Source organism: Trichomonas vaginalis, chromosome V (assembly GCF_026262505.1).
Source record: "Trichomonas vaginalis G3 chromosome V, whole genome shotgun sequence".
NCBI lineage: Eukaryota > Parabasalia > Trichomonadida > Trichomonadidae > Trichomonas > Trichomonas vaginalis.
The window spans coordinates 30,144,596-30,167,715 of record NC_067207.1 but is presented as its reverse complement, the minus strand read 5'-3'; the positions used below and the strand labels follow the sequence as shown (position 1 = coordinate 30,167,715).

Sequence of the window (23,120 nt, the reverse complement as noted above, 5' to 3'; positions counted from 1 at the left end):
TTCTATAATGAACTGTTGGTCGGTGAAGTATACCTTCCCATCTGTTGTCTCGAAAGCTCCTTCAGACTTCAATATTTTATTTGTGAGAGTCCTGTTTCTTTTTTGAGATACTAGCCGTTCCATTTCTATGAAAAGTGACTTTATAGTTAGGGTTTGTATTTCCAGACCTGGCACCTTCTATTATTGAATTTTTCTCTTCATCTGTAAGTTCTTTGACAGGTTTTGACAATGGTTCTGAACTTTTTGTTTGTGGTGTCAAATCTACCGTTTCAACTTCTTCGGTCATTCATCTCAGTAAAAATTTTAGTTTGGTTTGTTTTCAACTGGTTGTTTAGGTTTTTTAAGTCGGTCTAAAACTTCCTGAGGTATAGGAAGAACTTGACAAACACGTGGTTGTGTAACTGCTGGAAGTCGACAAATCCATCTTGAACCATTTGTCTCAATGCTGTATTGTTCATTTCATCTCAGTAAAAAATTTTACATTCCCCACGTTTGAGGCGGTTGAGGTTGGTTGTTGTTTACCCACTGTTGTGCATGGTTATATCCTCTGTTAAAGAATCTTTCACCTTGGTCCATGTAGTGTCCTGCTTGGTTATAGTAGTCATTTGCTTTGTTATAGTAGTTTCCTGCTTGTCTTCCTACATTGTCCATCCATCCTTGAACTTTTCCTCTTGTTTCAGGATTTGGAATAAGATTTGCTGCATCTCGTGCTATTCCTCCCAACCTTTCTGTACAGTTTGTATAATAGGTTGTGTGCTTTCTTTTCAGTATACTACTATACTCAAAATCTTCCTTCCAATTCCAAATGCACCTCTGGCTAGTGTTCCCACTGCGGCAAAAATCTAGATGCGACTCCTGCTAATGCGCCAAATAAACCCATTTCTTATAGGATAAAAATGACGAATCCAAACAAGGACCGTATGTTTCTAAAGCAACAAAGAAAGCACTCATGGTAAAAAATCTTTAGTTCAACACCAAATGCTTGGTTTATGGATATCATGGAAAACATTCCGAGATATAGAGAAGATGGACCACCATACTGGCTAATATTTGTCGGTCAAAACACACAAGATACTGTGAAGCCATACCATTACAGTCCAAAAATATTTTAGATGTGAAACTGCTTTGACAATATTCGTTGACAAATACCATCCAACAAAACTGACATCTGACTGTGAAAGTTCTTTCAAATCAGACGATATAAAAACTATCTGCGTTCAAAAAATGTAAACCAATATTTCATTGTCGACCAAAACCATTCTGCTCTTGGTCATTGACGGTTGTATAAAAATGTTAAGAGACTTAAACCAACCACAAGGTGGTGAAGCAAATGAAATGTCATATGACGACAAAATATAGACACTTCTCCATGGCAAAGATGAGACAAGTTTTTAAATATTTACAATAGCCGTAAACAAAAAGGTTTGGGAAAACTCCCCCGAAAAATGAAAAACAACCCTGACTTAGAGAAAGACTATATATTTAATAATTTAGTCAAAAGAGACAAACAAAAAGAATGCCGGGCTTCAAACTTCAGAAAGGTGACAAAGTAAAATAGAAATACTAAACGCGACCCATATGAAAATACTATTGACTATGACAACAATGGGAACCCGACAGGTACTCACATTCGTGTTCGTAAAAATAGAAGAAAGTATACAAGAGAATATTATGAAGTTTTAGGCAAACATGCAAAATGTACACACTGCAAGCAGAAGATAAAACTACTATTGTCAGACTCGTTTCAAACTTGTCAAAGTTCAAGGTGGTTACTTTCAAAGACAGTTCCTAACAAATATAAGACAACTCCTGACGAATATGCTAAAGAAGTTGAAAATGACGACTAAGCAATTCTATACCATGCGTAAACTGTCATGTAAGGTGGCATGTAGTCTTTACTTTGTCCCGTTGTTTGTGTATATCCTGAAACGAAATGTGTATGGTTTCCTTCTCCCTGCGTGTCATCCCAGTAACAATTTATAGCAAACTTAACGTCGTCTTTAACATCATATCCTTTACCTTTTGTCATTCCTGTCCAATCCCAATATCTATGCCTATGCCAACCTGCTTGAGATGTACTTAAATCTATGTAGTGACTGTGCGCAGGTAAATTTTCACCTGAAATCGTTTTACTTCCACCTGTTTCCTTTGAAGAGTTTGCACAATACAAAAACCTGTCGACTATTTGTTCCCATGCACCAACACCAAAACATTACTTGAGGACCTCTTGCTTCCATAGATGTATAAATAGAACCTACTGGGTTCATTAAATCAAACATATGAGATATTATAGGATTGTCTCTTTTGAACTTAAATATAGTGCAACTATTTCAGGTTTCTTCTGGTTTGTGTCAGAATATTTTTTATAATATAATCTTATGTTTTTAGGGTAGGTAAAGTCTTGACTATAATATTTATTTCTGTCATCTTCATAATAGTATACTATTCTCGTTTTTTCTATTGCATTATATCTTTTATATCTATAATAATCTAAATATAATGTTAGCTTTTGTTCATCTACATGTGGTGTTCTGACGTCATCTCCATAGTCATAATAATATGGTGCTGGAGCTGGGTCAGGCAATGTCATATCTGCCATTTCATAAACTCTTAAATATTTCTTTTGTTCGTCTCCATATAAGTTTAAGTAGCAGTTGTTGTCTAATGGAACTTTAACTTGTGTACCATCATTCTTTTTATAGCTTACATACATTTCATTTTATTTTTTCGGAATGAGTTTACACCGTGTACCATTTTCTAAGGACTGTACAAACTGCCATCTAAAATATTTATTTTCTTCATTGACAGAAAAGTCACCAACAATAGTTCAATATTTTTTGTTCCTATCAAACTTTGGTATATTTCATTGACATATGTTTATCTGCTTTATTTTCAAGGCTAACGTTTAAGTCTGTTATTTCAGAAGATGTATGTGTATGTCCAACGGCACTTTTCCTGTTTAAGGTTTCTTGTAAGTTTGTAATATTTGCAATGGTATGTGTATGTCCAACGGCACTTTTACTGTTTAAGGTTTCTTGTAAGTCTGTTATTTCAGATATAGAATGTGTATGAGTCTTTTTAGAATATTCGTTTTCAGCTCTCGTCACTTCACTTGACATTTTATTGTCAACATATGTTTTGTCTGCTAGTTCAGGATGAGTATGTTCTTTTGTTGCATATGTTGCATCTGCTCTTTCTTCTTCTTTTGCTATTGCATCGTCTACATATTCTTTGTCAGCTTTGTTGCCAACATCTGCTTTCAAAAGAAGTTCATTTATAGGTTTCTCGTTTAAAGTTCCTTTTGTTGGATTTATACAGACAGTATGGTTCTTATTGTCTTGAAAAGAAACTCATCTGTCATTGGGTTTTTGTCAGTTTTAAGTTTCCTTCTTTCAATGACTCAGATATCTTAGAATAGTTTGAAAAGTTTGTTGTGTTCTTATTTAGAGCTTGCATAATGAGTTGTCGGTTGTGTTGTATTTCTCTCATAGACGCTGTTTTCATTTGACATTTTTATTCTAGATAAAATATGCTTCCAATAGAAAAAGAAAATTCAAGAGTTGCTACAACTAAACCATTAGATGAACTTTTTACTAATGTCGGTCAAAAGTTTGAGACAGAGACCGTAAAGCATGAAGGCTATCGTTTTGACTACCCATTAAGATGGCTAAGAGACCCATCTGTCACAAAAGCTATTGGCTTTCGTAGAATGAAGTTTGTGTCTGTAGAAGATAAAGTTTTCCATTTATTGTAAGGTTTCATATAGATTATATATCTGAAGGGAAACGAAAAATGTGGGAAGAAATTGAGCTAATACAAGTTGACCTTTCATCTTCTCTACAGACTGCGTTAAAAAATATAGAAGATAAAAAAATTCATGTTATGCAAAATATGCTGATGAATATGCAAATACCGAGAGCACACTTTATGTGAGAATTGTATATGACAAACAAAATTCACAAGTGTCATTTCAAATCTACGAAGACAATCCAAAGAAAGACGAACAAATATATACAGAATTCACTGCAATTCATGGTATTATTTGCAAAGAATGTTAAATCAGAAAGTCAAACTTCCTTTAGCAAATATTTACAGTCGATATGCAAGAGATGAACCATATTTATTTAAAGATGTTTTCGACTCAGATGCTATTATAGTTCATGCTTCATTTTCTGGTGCACAAAAACTCTTTTTTATGCTTGGCAAATGACTTTTACGAAAAACCTACAAAGCTATACGAACCACCAAGTGGAAGTATTTCAGACTTTCAAGTATGGTTTACTACAGATGGAAGAAAGAGAATAATTCCATTATACCACGCGTTTTACTTAGAACTTAGTTTCATATACAACTACTATCGAACGGTAAAAATATAATTTTAATACGGTTGAGGTGTTGGATTTGTTGCCAACTAGACTGTGGTGCAGGTTCAGGCTGTTGTATAACAGGAGCTTGTTCTTCTGGTTCAGGGTCTTTAGGTATAATACCAACGAACTGACCTACTCTTTTACCAATATTTTTGACACCGTTCCAAATTCCTCTTCCTACGGTTTTTATTCCATTCCATATACCTCTTCCAACATTTCGAAAGAAGTTTCCAATACTACTGAAGAAACCCATTTTACTATATGTAAAAATCTAATGTCCGCCTAGTCTCTTACGTTTTCCTTCTGAGTTCCATAGCATTCTTTAACTGGAGCTCATACATTCTATTTCTCCTCTGGTAGAAAACATACTCTGGGTCAACTCCTGTGTTCGCGTCATCTGCATAGAGTTGTTTATATCCCACTTCAGGGTTTGTATAAAACTCTTTCCATCTCATATTTGCATACCATGGTGGCAAACCTAACGCAGCGTCATTTGACATGGCAGTTTGCATTTGTACATCTGTTGGCACTTGACCATAGTTTGCCATTGCAGTTTGTATTCTAACTTCATTTGGAATATTCTCTGGGTTTGGTTGTCCAGGTTGCTGTGCATTCGCTAAGTTCTGTGCGTCCATTTTAATATTAGATAAAAATATCTCTTACGAGTACATATGCTGAACATTTGCAGGCATTGGTTCATCTTCATATTCTCTATATCTTTCTGCCACGTCAAATAAGTAAATGACACAATGGAAAAAACCTAAAACAAGTAGTCCTATTTCAAACCACATTTACTTACCAATAAAATTTCTTTGTTATGACACTTTCTCCGGTTTATAGGACCTCTCTCATATTCTATCTTGTCATATCTAAACTCATAGTCATGTATGTCCTCTAACCATCTCATGACACTTTCCAAACCACTTTTATCGGATGTAAAGTAAAAGCATGGATGGTTATGTAAAACGTCTAAAGTTTCTAAAGAGTCTCTCAAAGTCCAGTCTACTTGGTATTGAAAATCCCATGTGTTATAGAACGGCGGGTCCACTATAAAGAAAACATTTTCTTTGTCTTTATATTTTTCATACAACTCTGTCCAATGACATCTCACAAACTCTATACCCTCAATATATTTTCTATGTTCTCTTTGAAAACATTTGTATAGTTAAGATATAAAACTTTTGACATAAGTGTTTCAATGTCATGAACTCTTATAGCACCACTATATAATAGTCTAGCAGATATACTATCCCAGTCAATATACTCTGCCTTTTTCAAAACCTCTCTGACAGTATTTTTCTTATCTAATGGTATACGTTCCATCTTACCTATAGGTATCTTTTCTTTAACTCTTTCAATATTTTGTTAGTGTCTGGTATATGTTTGAGACGGTTCATATAGTTGTCGAAGTCATTGCATATAATCTTTGAGTCTGGGAATACGGTATGGCACAGATGGGATATATAGAAACTTCCACCGAACAAATCTACAAATGTTAGACCATTCGATAGTTTCTTAAGTTCTCTCAATAGAATATCTTTACATCTACTCTTATTTCCAAAGAAGGGTAACGGTGGTTTTGTAAAATTCATTTTATATATATAATAAAAATGTTTTTACCTGAAAAGTGACAGAAAAACTGACGGGGGGCTAGAGGGCACGAAGTGCCTGGAAGCCCCACTACCTTTTTTTTTTTTTTTTTTTTTTTTTTACTACTCTCACCCTCCAATTCCCAGCCAAAATGGCTAAAAATTGCCCGCAATTGTTCACATTGCGGGCAATTTTTAGCCATTTTGGCTTGGAACTAGAGCCTGCGAGGTACATGGATAGTATCAGTACCTCACAGGCTCTAGTTCTCTATATGGCGCCGAGAAATTTTGGTGAAATGTGGTCGCATTTCACCAAAATTTTTTCGGCGCCATAGGATGAATTGGAGGGTGAGAGATATTATTTCATACAATACTACTCTCACCCTCCAATTCCCAGCCAAAATGGCTAAAAATTGCCCGCAATGTGAACAATTGCGGGCAATTTTTTAGCCATTTTGGCTTGGAACTAGAGCCTGCGAGGTACATGGATAGTATCAGTACCTCACAGGCTCTAGTTCTCTATATGGCGCCGAGAAATTTTGGTGAAATGTGGTCGCATTTCACCAAAATTTTTTCGGCGCCATAGGATGAATTGGAGGGTGAGAGATATTATTTCATACAATACTACTCTCCCCTCCAATTCCCAGCCAAAATGGCTAAAAATTGCCCGCAATGTGAACAATTGCGGGCAATTTTTAGCCATTTTGGCTTGGAACTAGAGCCTGCGAGGTACATGGATAGTATCAGTACCTCACAGGCTCTAGTTCTCTATATGGCGCCGAGAAATTTTGGTGAAATGTGGTCGCATTTCACCAAAATTTTTTCGGCGCCATAGGATGAATTGGAGGGTGAGAGATATTATTTCATACAATACTACTCTCACCCTCCAATTCCCAGCCAAAATGGCTAAAAATTGCCCGCAATGTGAACAATTGCGGGCAATTTTTAGCCATTTTGGCTTGGAACTAGAGCCTGCGAGTACATGGATAGTATCAGTACCTCACAGGCTCTAGTTCTCTATATGGCGCCGAGAAATTTTGGTGAAATGTGGTCGCATTTCACCAAAATTTTTTCGGCGCCATAGGATGAATTGGAGGGTGAGAGATATTATTTCATACAATACTACTCTCACCCTCCAATTCCCAGCCAAAATGGCTAAAAATTGCCCGCAATGTGAACAATTGCGGGCAATTTTTAGCCATTTTGGCTTGGAACTAGAGCCTGCGAGGTACATGGATAGTATCAGTACCTCACAGGCTCTAGTTCTCTATATGGCGCCGAGAAATTTTGGTGAAATGTGGTCGCATTTCACCAAAATTTTTTCGGCGCCATAGGATGAATTGGAGGGTGAGAGATATTATTTCATACAATACTACTCTCACCCTCCAATTCCCAGCCAAAATGGCTAAAAATTGCCCGCAATGTGAACAATTGCGGGCAATTTTTAGCCATTTTGGCTTGGAACTAGAGCCTGCGAGGTACATGGATAGTATCAGTACCTCACAGGCTCTAGTTCTCTATATGGCGCCGAGAAATTTTGGTGAAATGTGGTCGCATTTCACCAAAATTTTTTCGGCGCCATAGGATGAATTGGAGGGTGAGAGATATTATTTCATACAATACTACTCTCACCCTCCAATTCCCAGCCAAAATGGCTAAAAATTGCCCGCAATGTGAACAATTGCGGGCAATTTTTAGCCATTTTGGCTTGGAACTAGAGCCTGCGAGGTACATGGATAGTATCAGTACCTCACAGGCTCTAGTTCTCTATATGGCGCCGAGAAATTTTGGTGAAATGTGGTCGCATTTCACCAAAATTTTTTCGGCGCCATAGGATGAATTGGAGGGTGAGAGATATTATTTCATACAATACTACTCTCACCCTCAATTTTAATTACTTAAACTCATTCTATTTTTTTGACATGTAAATGTCACTTTTACTGAGATCTGACACAATGTCAGATCTCTTTTTTTCGTATATAAGAGTATTTCAGACTTTCAAGTATGGTTTACTACAGATGGAAGAAAAAGAATAATTCCATTATACCATGCGTTTTACTTAGAACTTAGTTTCATATACAACTACTATCGAACGGTAAAAATATAATTTTTTAATACGGTTGAGGTGTTGGATTTGGTTGCCAACTAGACTGTGGTGCAGGTTCAGGCTGTTGTATAACAGGAGCTTGCTCTTCTGGTTCAGGGTCTTTAGGTATAATACCAACAAACTGACCTACCCTTTTACCAATATTTTTGACTCCGTTCCAAATTCCTCTTCCTACGGTTTTTATTCCATTCCATATACCTCTTCCAACTCTTCTGAAGAAGTTTCCAATACTACTGAAGAAACCCATTTTACTATATGTAAAAATCTAATATCCGCCTAGTCTCTTACGTTTCCTGTTGAGTTCCATAGCATTCTTTAACTGGAGCTCATACATTCTGTTTCTCCTCTGGTAGAAAACATATTCTGGGTCAACTCCTGTGTTCGCGTCATCTGCATAAAGTTGTTTATATCCCACTTCAGGGTTTGTATAAAACTCTTTCCATCTCATATTTGCATACCATGGTGGCAAACCTAACGCAGCGTCATTTGACATGGCAGTTTGCATTTGTACATCTGTTGGCACTTGACCATAGTTTGCCATTGCAGTTTGTATTCTAACTTCATTTGGAATATTCTCTGGGTTTGGTTGTCCAGGTTGCTGTGCATTCGCTAAGTTCTGTGCGTCCATTTAATATTAGATAAAAATATCTCTTACGAGTACATATGCTGAACATTTGCAGGCATTGGTTCATCTTCATATTCTCTGTACTTTTCTGCCACGTCAAATAAATAAATGACACAATGGAAAAAACCTAAAACAAGTAGTCCTATTTCAAACCACATTTACTTACTAATAAAATTTCTTTGTTATGACACTTTCTCCAGTTTATAGGACCTCTCTCATATTCTATCTTGTCATATATAAACTCATAGTCATGTATGTCCTCTAACCATCCCATAACGGTTTCCAAACCACTTTTATCGGATGTAAAGTAAAAGCATGGACAGTTATGTAAAACGTCTAAAGTTTCTAAAGAGTCTCTCAGAGTCCAGTCTACTTGGTATTGAAAATCCCATGTGTTATAGAACGGCGGGTCCACTATAAAGAAAACATTTTCCTTGTCTTTATATTTTTCATACAAATCTGTCCAATGACATCTCACAAACTCTATACCCTCAATATATTTTTCTATGTCCTCTTTGAAAACATTTGTATAGTTAAGATATAAAACTTTTGACATAAGTGTTTCAATGTCATGAACTCTTATAGCACCACTATATAATAGTCTAGCAGATATACTATCCCAGTCTATATATTCTGCTTTTTTCAAAACCTCTCTCACAATATTTTTGTTATCTAATGGTATACGTTCCATCTTACCTATAGGTATCTTTTCTTTTAACTCACTCAATATTTTGTTAGTGTCTGGAATATGTTTGAGACGGTCCATATAGTTGTCGAAGTCATTGCATATAATCTTTGAGTCTGGGAATATTATATGGCACAAATGGGATATATAGAAACTTCCACCGAACAAATCTACAAATGTTAGACCATTCGGTAGTTTCTTAAGTTCTCTCAATATAATATCTTTACATCTACTCTTATTTCCAAAGAACGGTAACGGTGGTTTTGTAAAATTCATTTATATATAATAATAAAAATGTTTTTCCCTGAAAAGTGACAGAAAAGTGACAAAACATGAAAACATATATAATTTGTGAAAAGCGACACATTATATAATGTTTTCGACCCAGAAGAAGGCTTCTTCCCAGAAGCAATGGAGGAAGAAGAAGAGTCCTCCGAATTCACACCAGAAGACTAACAATTTTCCGAATAAAAACTTCATTTATACTAAACATCTTCGGGGCTAGAGGGCACGAAGTGCCTGGAAGCCCCACTACCTTTTTTTTTTTTTTTTTTTTTTGTTATATATAATATGTAAATTCTAATTATATGCATCAATTAATGTCCACCAATCAGCAAAAAACGGTTATTTCCTCTCAAAAAAACGACAAATCTGAAAGTTTTGTGTATCGCCCCCATCAAATACGTTCAGTTTTCTGACACGTGAGTGTCAAATCAAATGCTTTGGCTATAGAGTGAGAGTGATTTCAGACTTCCCTAAGGTCAATTGGAGGATGTTTTATTGTCGTCTGGAAAAGTGACAAAATTATCATTGTCCTCTAAAAAAAGAGATTTTAGAAGCATGTTTTGGTATCTAAATAAACCAAAGAATTTTATTTTAGTACCTATATACACACTAAATTTAAGGTTAACTATATATAGTGTGCAAACACGCATGATATATGATGTATCTCTTTATCTGACTAAAAATCTTATTTCTTTCATCTCTGAGCTGTTCCGATAAGTCTGTCTGTCTATTTGATTTTGACATCAGATTTGCATGTTCTTTCATCAATCTTTCGTTCTCTTCAGCAGCCACAAGCTCGGAATCTTTCATTGCATTGATGGATGCCTGCAATTTGAAGGTCGATGTCCGAGTTTTATCAATTTCTTGGAAAATTTGGATGATTTTGTCTTTATCTGATTGCATTGATCCCTTCATTGTAGCAGTTTCACTCTTAAGTGTCTGTGTTGCGTTCTTTATCTCTTGAATTGCATGTTTTTCTTCATATTGTAATTGATTTACTTCTGCAAGTGAAGCCTGAGCCCCGCTGAGTTGTCTATTCATCACTATCTTCTCATTCTGTTCGGAAGAAACCTTTAAAGCTGCTTCGACGATCTTTGGTCGCAATTCTTTGATTTGATTTCGGACTTTTGCTTTTTCTTCTGCAATTTGGTCGGCCTTTTTCATCTCATCTTCCAATGCTGTGACCAATTCACTGTTTTTATCATTGGATTCCTTTAATGCTGTTTTTGATTCTTCAATTTCGTTGTCAATATCAGTAATTTGCTCTTTTATGGCTTGTATACTCGTATTCTTATGGGATTGGAATCTTAATACCTCATTGAGATGCTCTTTTCGTCGAGATAATCTGTCTTTTCTTGCTTTCACTTCGTTTCTTACTGTATTGAAGGAATTAGTAACATCTGTCTTCGTATTCTTTAATACATTGATTTTTTCTGTAAGTTCGTTCTTTGTTTTCTTTGCATTTTCAATTTTTGTTGAAACATCGGTTACAATTGGCTTTAATTCGATAATTGCGTTGCTTGTTTCTTCGTTTTCGGCTGTAAGAGTCTGAAGACGTTTGTCTACATGAGAAAGAGTCTTTGTATCTTTATTTAAAGTATTTTCAAGTGTTGCTTGGGCTTCTGTAACGCTTTTCATGCCAATATTTTCGGCATCAATCGATTCTTGGATTTTTGTAAGCTCATCATGATCTTTTTGCTTTTCATTTCGAAGATTTTTGACATCTTGTGAAATTTCAAAAATTGAGTTTTGCGTACCGAAGTTAAATGCTTGTCCACTTTGTACTTGTTGAGTTAATTGGGCTAATTGCTCTCTAAGTGTTTTTAAAATCTCTTTTGAGCGAATCTCTGATTTGTGAATAGATTGGACCATTGCTGTGGCATCATCAAAGTCTTGTTTGAGTTTTGTGAGGGATTCACTGTCAGAATATGTTGATTTCATGATTAAATTGATTTTTGTCGCATTGAACACAATTTGGGCATTCATTTCTTGAACCATTGTGAGAAGTTTGATGTTTTTATCATAATCATCTTTAAAAAAATCAAACATCTTTTGAATTCCGTATTGATATTTTTGATAACTTTTTTCTTTGGTAAATACTTCTGCCATTGAATTGAATGCAGCCTTCGCCTCTTCGAGGACCCCGCCTTCAGTTTCAAATGAAATCGGGTCTTTCCTTTCATTTGGCAAAAGTTTTCTTAGAACGATAATTTTGCTCGTTTTTTTTCAGCGATGTAAGGAAGAATTTTTGAAAAATGGAATTGAAAAAATAGATAGGTATCATTAGTCTAATTATTTTATGAAAAACTAATGAAATGTTCATGAATATGAACTTAATATTGTTGAGAAATTTTAGTTAAAACCATACCAACATCTAACCATTGATGATGACACACCATTTACCAAGATTAAAATTCTCAATATGAATATCTAATTAAATTTCTCATTCATAAACATATAATTCAACCAAAGCATCTTAATTTATAAATAAGGTTTGACAATCTAAAGCAGAACGCTGTTTTTTCAATCTTTATGCATAGAAAAATCTTTTGGAATTGTTTTGCATTCACTTATTTGAATAAAATAAGCCTATCTTTTCAAACAAGATTATGCTAAACTAATAACTCTATCATCAATATAATCTGTCATAATTTACTCTTTGGCCCCAAAAAAATTTTTTCATAAAATTGAAGTTCCTTCATTTAGCATTGGATAAGCTAAAAGAGATCTTAATTTAGACTGAACAAGATTTACAAACTCCTATCCAATATCAGAATAACAGTTAGAACCCAACCTACAGCAGATATTAATTAATTTTTAAATAATTATCATTGCCAATTACAAATATTATTTACTTCTTGCTTACATGCTAACTTCATAGCAAGTACATAACCAAGAAATATTAAACAAATCAAAAAAGAATTTAAAAAGTTCAGATTTGACAACAATTATGTTACAGTTGCTATTTTACTACCACATGGGATCAAAAATAACTATTGTTTTGCAAAATGAAAATTTAAATTTATCGAAATATCACGATTCATTAGCATATTTTACTATCTCTAATTGAATAAGATCTATTTCTCATCAAAGAAGGCGCAAAATATTATATTTCCGAGTACATTTTTTTTGACAACATTTTTGGCAAAAATTTTTGTAGATCATAACAATTGTTCCAGGAATCATCAGGATCTTGAATCATTATTAATTATATTTTATATTTTTCTCAATTTTTGAAAGCGTCGTCAACAAAGATTTTGTAAACTTTTCAAAATTCAAATGTGTTGAAACACTATTTTCTCAACACTATTGTATAATAACCTGTGCTGATGATCACTTCATTTTATTATTTCTATTAAACCGTTCTTATCTTTTCCATGATTTACAAAAACCAGGAGTTATCATTTCAAATGAATTCGAGGTATCCTTATTATCCCGACTTGGGCGGTAGCCAAGTGGCCAACTATGGCGACACTGAAGAGTCTCAAGCTCCAATTAATACCTATTTTGAATATCCACAACAGTTCTATACTTATGAACCACAAGATGGTGAAGTAAACTTTGGTTCTTATTGCCATAAAAATACGTTTTCTAACCAGCCTACTGAGCAGACGAGTGGCAAGGGAACTGCTTTGATGTTACCTGCAGCTCGCAAGCGTTTGTAGACATTTAGAAAGTCTCATTCAACATGAGTAAAACTACATTTGATTTATTTATTATGCTTTTTTTATAAATCAATTATAGGCCCATAAATCAATAATTTTTTTTTTGAAATAGGTTAACAAATTTGAAGTCAAAGCCTTCAAATGTTGAGCCTAAGTCGATACCAAACTGATTTTTCATAAAAGATTGCCCAATCATAGCAAATATCTTGGATATGAAAAGTCTCCGACCGAATCACAGTAGTTAACTTAATGCAATTTTTAAAGTTTGTATCTAACACAATTCAAGCAGGGAGTATACCCCTTTTTTGGTGAAATTTTGATTTATAGGTGGTGACAGAAACGTAACTTTTGAACGGAAAACCTAATTCCGGCTGATAATGGTGACATATAATTATTGCATAAGGTGCTTTCTAAATATCATAAGAAAAGATATGTATTGGTTTCGAAAAAAATCTGAAAATTTCAAAAATCTTTGATATGAGAAATATATGCATAATATGTTGATATTTGAATATTCGTGATAGCGGATAATACATCAAAAAACAGAAAAGATACTTCTGAATCCAACGCTTCACGAAGTCAGATTACAGACAAATAGGGTTGTTAGATTCCCGACGATAGGTGTCTTGGAAGATTTGCCTGGTGTCATCATAGTGTCTTTAAATCAAAAATTTTATTTTGGAGTTAGTTTTATTGATTTTTCAATAAAAAACATTTCTAAAACAAGAAAATAAAAGGATAAAATATTTATATTTTATATAAGGATCTTATATATTTAAAATAAATATCATTTTATTTTTTTCATTGGTGTCTGTCAAACCATAATACACTATTCAAAAATTCAATGTGTCTTGCGGTTTCAAAAGACCCCTTCAAATTGAACGATAGCACAGACACTATTGAATTTTACCCATTTTATTTAGTTTTTACCCTTTTTATTTTTAAGAATTAATGACTGAAAAAGCCGTTTTGCTATGACCTCAATCACTTTTATTTATTATTTTAAATATTATTTAATTTTATTATTTGAATAGGCCAACTTATATTTGAGAAGTTCAATTTGAGACCAATTAATACATTGAAATATCATAAATATTGAAATATTAAAAAGTGTATTTCAAAATATTGAAATTATAAAAATTTATAATACTGAAATTGAGACAAATTAATAAATTCAATGTGTTTTTTTTGAAATAACTCTCAAATAATATTTTTTTGTTTATTTAATGATGAATAAATATGATTGCTTTAGTCAATCATAAAAACTAATTTAAGTTTAAAATAATGAAAGGATAATTTGATCGTTTTTTAAAATACAATTATTTTTGATGATTTGCAAGAATCTTTGAAAAAAAAAAATATAATATAGGTTCTATTTTTGTAAAATTTATCCACATCATGTATTACATAAATTACGATTAAAACGATGAAAGAATCAAAAAGTGTGTTTTGTGTTTTGTTGTTGCGTGTTGGATGCGGGATCCTGTTATTTCCGAATCGACAAAAAATTTGAAAATGTAATTTCCGAAATCGAAATTATATTAATGTTTTTAATATTCTTATATCAAAAGGATTAAAGTTCATTAAGAGAAAAACAATTCTTCTTCTTCAATCTATTGGCGCATTTATTTCTACACGCCAATAAGGAAGGAAAAATTATAAGACACCATGGTGTCTTCAAAACGCTAATTTTTTGATATTTTTAACAACCCTACAGACAAATAAAAACCGTGAAGACATTTTGAATAGTTTACATTGTGATATTAAATGATTTCCGAGTTCGCTTTGAATAGATGTAAAGAACTCTCATACTTATTAGCAATGAAATATATACAAACATGGTTAATATTTAAAAAAAATTTTTTAATCCGATTTTGTAAAAATGAAAAGAAATCTGATATGTAGTTCCAAACTAGTGATGCCGATTTGGAAGTTAATTTCAATTTCGGAAGTAAATTATTTAAGTTTGGGAAGATTTTCAGGAAGATATGATGTAAAATAAAAATTATGTTTATTCAAACACAAGAGTAAATATAGCAGGATCTGAATAAGTATATAGCCGAATTGATGCGCTTTATTATTGAAATTGATCTCGGATGTAAAATTCTATAAAATAGTGAATAAAAAGGAATACATCTGTAACATATTTGGATAATTAATCAGAATAATACTAGTTCAATCGTAAAATAAAGATTTTTTTGTATCTGAAAGGCTAACAAGCAGGAATCATTTTACCATAGTTATGGTATTGCCGATCTATGTAATTTTATGCATTTTCCAATACGCAGAAGTGTAATGAACGAGACTTTGTTCCAATAATGATTTAACAAACGATTGTGTATTGAATAAGTTTGATATATAAATAGTCAAACATGTTGTATGTCATTCCATTGCGTTGATAGATAAAGTTTTGCATATGTTTAAGATGAAAGAACAATTTACGACCAAGAAAAATCCTATCGAGTATTCAATTTTTTATTTTCCTGGAAAATATGATTTGCTTGTTACATGATTTCTATTCAAATTTATATATAAAAGAAATTCAAACGTATTTTTTATTTGAGAAAAAACCTTATACAAATTTTTTTCGTTGAACGAAGTTTGCATATAATCATGTAAGGAACTAAATTATAAGATTTTGATTTTTTTTTATTTCCTTCCTTTTTTCCTTCCTCATCTCTCAATTTCTTCCGAATTCATTCAAAATTACAAGTTGCATTTTCCCGGAATACCTGTGTTTGGTGCCTATAGATTAAATAGCTAAAAACAAAGGTTTTCGTCGATTAAGATCTGATGTTTTGATAGATAAAAAATTCCAAAAAAAATTTGAAAATGAAAAAATCAAGAAAATAATCGTCAAGGAAAATATCATTTTTTAGATTTTGGAAAATCTTGGATTATCTTCCAAATCGGCATCACTATCCAAACTAAACGTTATGTACCAAATATCAAAAAGAGGAGAATTGTATTGGATTTCATATTAATAAAATTTCAAATTTGAATATTAATTGTATTTGATTAAAACAGTACTTTTTATAATCTGTAATAATAAGGAATACAATTTGATTATCACAAATTTCTTCATCCTTCATTCGATCAAAAACAAATTTATGCATGAATTTTAAAACTCTCAAATGCTCATAAATTTATTCAGCATTCTATTTACAATAGCCTAGTGTGTAATCTAACAGCATGTAACGAATAATTATATGTCATTTAAAAAAAAATTTCCAGCAAATCCAAATTTTTCAAAATATAGATAAAATTAGAGCATTTTTACACAGATTCAATTATTTATTGTTATTAATAATAATAAAATCCAATGAATATAAAAAATAAAATTATGGAAAAAAAGTGAGAAAATGAACTCTACATTTTAAATTAGAAACTCTCAATTTTTGATATCATTTTTATTCATCTTTGCTCATACTATCGCAGCATAATAGAATAGCCAAAACTTCCTTGTTCATCTCATTTTATATTCAAACTTTTTTGAAAACATGTAAAATTATTATTTTTGAAATGGGTAAAAAAAATGGAAGTGATGAATCATCCATTATGGTTTTGCAAGGAGAGGCTCCAATTGTTACACCACAGCAAAAAAATCAAGCACAAACGCTAAGATTTATGCAAGCTACTGTTACATCGGCACCGAATGAATTTAAACCAGATTTTGATTCCATGAGCAAAGAAAAGACTTCAAATCTAAAGACTCCCAAAAAATTGATTCCTCACTTAAAACATCATTAAAATAAATATCTTTTAATTGAAATTATTATAATTGTCAATATTTTTTTAACTTTTAAATTATGATTGCATTAGGTTTAGCTTAAAGATGCTCTTATCACTTATTGGGATCCTCAAATAAATTAATCCTAAATTATCTGATAAGATTTCTTGAGATCCAGACAAAACCATATGGGTAAACACTGGATCACATATGTGATTCAAATGCTCATATTGAAGTCTGGAATCAACCTCACTCTTGAGCCATTACATTGAATTTGACACTCGAGTGTCAAAAAATGCTCATTTTAGATGGGGGCGATACCCAAAACTACCAGATTTGCCATTTTTTGAGGGAAAATAACCGTTTTTTAGCTGGCGGATTTTTTTAGCAACAAACGGGGGACATTATATGTATTTATAAAAATTTTTCCTAGGCCAAAAATATTACCTTTTTACCTTAGAAAAATCCAAGAATAAATAATAGTATTATCGATATGTAGTGAAATATCTTCCCTCCAATAACTTTGTAGATAATTAAAATTTTGGGTATTCCATCAAAATACAAAACAATTGAAAATGTTTGAAAAAACTTTACAACCAATGCTAAGATGTTTGCATTTGTATTTGAAAGAGCTATAAAAAAATATATGTATGTAAAATTTGAAAAAACTACGAGTGAAGTACTTATAACTGTTAAAATACAAAATAACAATCCTTTATCCTTCTTTTTGGCTTTGAATAAACTTGTTTTGTTGCATGCTTAGTTCGGTCAATGATAGAAATTGAGTGAAAATTAATCGTCGAGGAAGTACGATTATGTAAAGTAAAAAAATGTTGTGGGATTTTTAATATTATATATTATTTTATAATAAAATTTTTTTGAGTCATTTTAAGAAGCACATATAATTTTTTGAATTTAAAAATTAAAGTAGTGTCAAACGAATTTATCACTTAATTTAATACTCAGATTTCTTAAAATTAATGAAAAAAAGGTTTTCTGAGAACTTTTGAGAATGGTTTTCAAATTCCATTATTGAAAATATATAGGTATTGTATGAAATTCAAACTCTATATTTATTAAAATTCTAAATTTTAATAAAATAACTTTTCAGAGGAATATGATTTTGAAGGGTTGATTAATAAGTATAAAAATGTCTACGATTTTAAGGAGGGAATTGTTCCTTATGAGGTATACATTATAACTATATACCTCATAAGGAACAATTCCCTCTTGATAGCTGGGAAACTTTCTCTGAATAACTTATCATTTGGAGAAAGTTTCCCAGCTATCTATTAGAAACTAAAGGCTGTGAGGCACTAATATATAATCAGTGCCTCATAGCCTTTAGTTTCTTATTAAAAACGAGAAAACTTGTTCGAAATGATAAACAATTTCGAACAAGTTTTCTCGTTTTAAGGAGGGAATTGTTCCTTATGAGGTATACATCATAACTATATACCTCATAAGGAACAATTCCCTCTTGATATCCTGGATATTTTTGAATATATTTTTTTTAATTAAAGTTCTCAAAAGTATTATCAAAAGTGATTTTTAAAAAATATCTCCAATTAATTAACTAATTAAAAGTATTATATTTTTAAAATTAAATAGTTTTTCAATTTTTTTGAAGGAATTGAGATACTTCCCACGACAATAAAATTGAGAGGTTTACATTATGACTGATCTTAGCATGCAACAGTTTGCCTGACAATAGAAGTAAATACATACATAAAAGGAATGCAAAGTATAATTGAAATAACAAAAAACAACGAAATAACAGCATTGTCACATGTCGGAAATATTGATAAGTGACATCTAGATTTAATTATACCAGTAACCAATATTACCACATTAAAATTCATAAGTGAAGGTTAAAAATTTACAAACATTCAAATTTTCATTTACTATAAAGTTCATTAATATATTATAATTTAAGTATATTTTAGATATTTTTCAAAAGCATTATTTTTGAATGAAATCTTATTTTAATCGTTTTTCATTCAAAAAATAATATTTTTTAAAAGTTTTTTTATTGATGTTGTTTCTTTTGCTTTTCTTCATAAAAAGTTCATTTGAGACAGAAGAAGACAAACTAACACTTCTTTATGAGGAAATACATCAACTCCGAACTGAAATCCAAGAATTAAGAAAACTTGTTTTTAATAGAGATTTACAAAATTCAATTCCAAAGGACAGAGCAGAATTAATCATAAGAAACTCACAAGAAAGTAATACTAAACCCGGTGCCGAATTTTGCACTAAATATGTATGCTCTTCATTTGGTTCTCACAAGGTCTAAATGTTCAAAAAACACCATTGAAACCATGAAAACTAGACATTTTATTCAAAGGCCAGACAAAAAGATCCAATCGAAGTTGCAAATTTATAAATTCAATCCTATTTCAAATTTGTAAACAAGAAAGGTGTAATTCTAATATATTACTTTTTTTTCTTGAGATTACACTAATACTCTCTTGACCCCATCTCAATATTTCGATACTTTTTAACTTGGGGAGTAATTTTTACCATGAAAGATAGTAAGTGTGCGAAAGTTCATAATTAAGTAATATCTTTTTAACAGTAATGGATGGGGTAAATGATATTGATCGAATAACAAAATATATTATGAGAAATAAGGATAAAAAATTCGAACAAAAAAAAGTCAAAAAATCATATGCGATTTATGTCCAATAACAAACAATAAATGAAAGACTTCTCTCTTAGTTCTATAACAAACCTTTGATCTTTCACCAGACAGTGGATATAATTGAATTTTACATAGTTGTTTCAAGTCACGAATTTTTGCAAAAATTGTCCTTTGACTTTTGATAAAAATTCAAATTAAATGCAGTAGGTAACACCTCGGAGTGAAGGCACACTTTTAAAAGAACTCAGAAAATTTTTAATATTTCATGGCCAAAATTACGTTAATAAACCTTTTGTAATTAAATTTATGTCGTCCATTCATAATTAAGAATCCTCATGATGATTTTACATCATGATAGCTCTCTTATGAATTTATGTCACTTTTTCATTTGATGAGAACAAAAGTTCAATTTTTCGAAGCAAACAACATTTTTAAAATCAAATCTAACAGCCTAAATATGATATCTGGAATAAATCCATATTTATTTTCTCAATTTGATCCAAATTATCCAATTTCAAAACTTCAATTTAGCAGATTAATATGATTTACAGTAAGAATCTTTAATCATAAGATTTGCGATACCAAAGTGTTTAGTTTGCATTTAGTGATTTAAAAAATAATTACGAAATTCAAACTTGTTTTCAAAATACTTTAATTTAAATTGAAATTTTATTTCAAAAAGTAAATATTGATTAACCTCATCGATGTCTCCTATAATTAAATGATTCACGGAAAGGACAAGTCTTTTGATTTACAGAACATTGCGAATTATCATTATAATACAATGATATTTGAGCTCTCCCTTCAATAAAAGAGTTCAAACCAGTAAATGATTCACCTGTTAGCACTGAGAACTCAGTTATATCTCTTATTGAAGGAGGTTTTCTTATCGGATAAACAAAACCCGAACCTCCTTGGCCATAATCTCCGCCATAAAGACCTCCACCACCGCCTGAATAGCACCACGGATTATTAGTGCAGACATTTTCAATACTGACCCCTTTTCCAAAACGTTCTGTATATCCATAAATGGATTTAAATCCCCCACCCAAATAATATTCTGATGGATCTACTGAATTACAATCTCTATATGCACCACCGCCTGCAATTAAAAATCTAGAGTTAAGATTAGTATCAACTCTGAAATCTGTAGCACCGCCACCGCCATATCTACACCCAGAACCTCATCCATTAAATGCTCTATATGTCACTCTATCATCTCCAGTATAATATTCACCTATTCCACCTATATAAAGATGTATTGCTTGATCTTTAGGAAAGTCAACAAGACCATAACTATACCCACCATAAACCTTTTCGTAAGGTCCATACGAGTTTCCAGCATGGGCACCCCAAACTTCAAGTAGATAAGTTCCCTTTTTCATATTCAGTTTTATTCCGCTGCATGAAGCATTTGAATTGCAGGGATAAGGAAATACGCATAGATCTTTAATGCAAACAGGATTTTTCACAACATTAGATGAACTTAAAAATTCATACGATCCAAAAAAGGTTTCTGTTTGTACTCCATATACAATCTTGAAGAACCAAAACAGTGTCATTTAGTAAGATAAGATAATCGTTTTAATTCAAATTGTTTTCATCTCTGAGAATTTCATTGGAAAACTCAGATATAATCATTTCATCATTAGAATATAGTGAAATTTGTGCTCTTCCTTCTAAATAATAGTTCAGTCCACTAAATGTTTGTCCTTCAATCACAGAAAGTTCAGTTATTTCTCTAATGGAAGGGGGTTTTCTTGTTGGATAAACAAAACCAGAACCTCCTTTTCCAGAATCTCCACCATATAGACCACCTCCACCTCCGCAAGAATCATATTCAGAGTCTGTGTTATCGCAATCTGAAAATTTAGAATAACTTCTCCCATTCCCAAAAAAATTCCCTTGTGGGAATGTAGATTTAATTCCTCCACCAGTATCATGCTCATTATAAAATATTCTATGTGCACCACCACCAGCAATTAAAAATCTAGAGTTAAGATTAGTATCAACTCTGAAATCTGTAGCACCGCCACCGCCATATCTACACCCAGAACCTCATCCATTAAATGCTCTATATGTCACTCTATCATTTCCATTATAATATTCACCTATTCCGCCTATATAAAGATGTATTGTTTGATCTTTCGGAAAGTCAACAAGTGCATAACTATATCCTCCATAAAGTTTTTCTTCAGGTTGTGGGTATCCTCCGTGAGCCCCCCAAACTTCAAGTAGATAAGTTCCTCTTTTCATATTTAGTTTTATTCCACTGCATGAACTATTCGAATTACAAGGATAAGGGAACATGCATATATCTCTGGTGCAAATAGGGTTTTTAATAACATTAGTGGTACTAAAAAATTCATACGATCCAAAAAACGTATCAATTTGGGCTGCAAATGCAGAATTACAAAGTAAATATAATAACATTTTAATCAGCAATGATATTTAAACAATTAGAATATTTAATAACGATATTTTGGAAAAAGTTCACTGTTCGGAATTTGAGAACTTTTTTATTTGCAGTTTTCTCCTATTTTAGTTATTACTGACCGGGATAAATTAAAAACAGAAGTTGATTCATTCTTTCCTCGAAATTAAGTATTGAATATCAATTCTTAAGTTTACAATTTCGGATCAAAAACAATTGATCCACCGGATTTTTCTGTTTATAAAAATTGCGATGATGCCATTCACGCCCCAAAAAACCGACAACATCATCATTGGCGTGTCAATTTTTTTCTTCGGGAATGTTTGCGGATTTTCATCCTTCGGGATCCACATGATTTTGGCTTCTGTTGCATATTGAAACCAAGACTCGTCCCCTGTTACTAAAAAGCGAAACTTCTTGGATTGATACGCACCCAATATAGAGAGGAGCTCTTTCGAAGATTGGACTCTAGATTTTTTTTGAACTGAATTAAGGTTGTGCGGAACCCAACGTGTATACGCTAGTTTGTAGTTCAAATAATTGTGCAGATAATAACTGACTGTTGTATGTGGTATCTTTGTCATCTCCTCTATCCTTCTGAGTGATGCTCTTGGGTCTTCATCTAGCGCTTGAAGAATTGCTTTGATTTTTCTTTGATCCGGCGATTTTTTGTCAATTTTTATGATGGGCGCCTTTTTGTTCATGAAGTGATACATCCTAACATGATACGTTACAGTGGAATAGCTAGGAGCATCCATACCGAAGCATTTTACCAATGTCTCGTAGATTTTTTTACAGTCTTTGCATTTTTTTGCAAGAGCGAGGATGTTTTCTTTATGATTCATTAAAAAAATGAAAAAAATCCCGCCAAAATTTCCCGCGAAACCGCCTCTTGTCTCAAAATTCATTTTATATCCCGGCATGGCGCCAAAATACAAAATACTCATCATATACATATATTCATATTTTTTATTATATATTTATAA

At 32.2% G+C, this 23,120-nt stretch overlaps 5 protein-coding genes and 2 pseudogenes across 7 annotated transcripts, besides 8 other annotated features; 2 read left to right on the top strand and 5 right to left on the bottom strand.

The window, feature by feature from the left end:
• Positions 1–9,934: part of a mobile genetic element that runs on past the window's edge.
• Positions 2,200–3,178, bottom strand: TVAGG3_0429090 (annotated as a pseudogene). The gene has a single exon. A coding segment is annotated over exon 1 (979 nt).
• Positions 6,169–6,277: a mobile genetic element.
• Positions 6,420–6,528: a mobile genetic element.
• Positions 6,669–6,777: a mobile genetic element.
• Positions 7,168–7,276: a mobile genetic element.
• Positions 7,418–7,526: a mobile genetic element.
• Positions 7,668–7,776: a mobile genetic element.
• TVAGG3_0429020 (serine threonine-protein phosphatase family) lies at positions 8,068–8,310 on the bottom strand (the record flags this gene model as incomplete). Its single annotated transcript, XM_051233722.1, has 1 exon — positions 8,068–8,310. One exon carries the CDS (start codon positions 8,308–8,310, stop codon positions 8,068–8,070), a length of 243 nt encoding a protein of 80 aa, XP_051103452.1.
• TVAGG3_0429010 (uncharacterized protein) lies at positions 8,329–8,691 on the bottom strand (the record flags this gene model as incomplete). The annotated part of the gene is made up of 1 exon (XM_051233721.1): positions 8,329–8,691. One exon carries the CDS (start codon positions 8,689–8,691, stop codon positions 8,329–8,331), a length of 363 nt encoding a protein of 120 aa, XP_051103451.1.
• Positions 9,935–10,279: 345 nt separating the features above from the next.
• TVAGG3_0428990 (biological adhesion protein) lies at positions 10,280–11,296 on the bottom strand (the record flags this gene model as incomplete). The annotated part of the gene is made up of 1 exon (XM_001291603.1): positions 10,280–11,296. One exon carries the CDS (start codon positions 11,294–11,296, stop codon positions 10,280–10,282), a length of 1,017 nt encoding a protein of 338 aa, XP_001291604.1.
• A 1,036-nt stretch (positions 11,297–12,332) lies between these two features.
• On the top strand, positions 12,333–13,388 carry TVAGG3_0428980 (uncharacterized protein; the record flags this gene model as incomplete). The annotated part of the gene is made up of 1 exon (XM_001301657.1): positions 13,069–13,323. The coding sequence occupies one exon, from the start codon at positions 13,069–13,071 to the stop codon at positions 13,321–13,323; it is 255 nt and encodes an 84-aa protein (XP_001301658.1).
• A 3,457-nt stretch (positions 13,389–16,845) lies between these two features.
• On the top strand, positions 16,846–17,086 carry TVAGG3_0428970 (uncharacterized protein; the record flags this gene model as incomplete). The annotated part of the gene is made up of 1 exon (XM_001301656.2): positions 16,846–17,073. The coding sequence occupies one exon, from the start codon at positions 16,846–16,848 to the stop codon at positions 17,071–17,073; it is 228 nt and encodes a 75-aa protein (XP_001301657.1).
• Positions 17,087–22,379: 5,293 nt separating this feature from the next.
• Positions 22,380–23,090, bottom strand: TVAGG3_0428960 (annotated as a pseudogene). The gene has a single exon. A coding segment is annotated over exon 1 (711 nt).
• Positions 22,380–23,120: part of a mobile genetic element that runs on past the window's edge.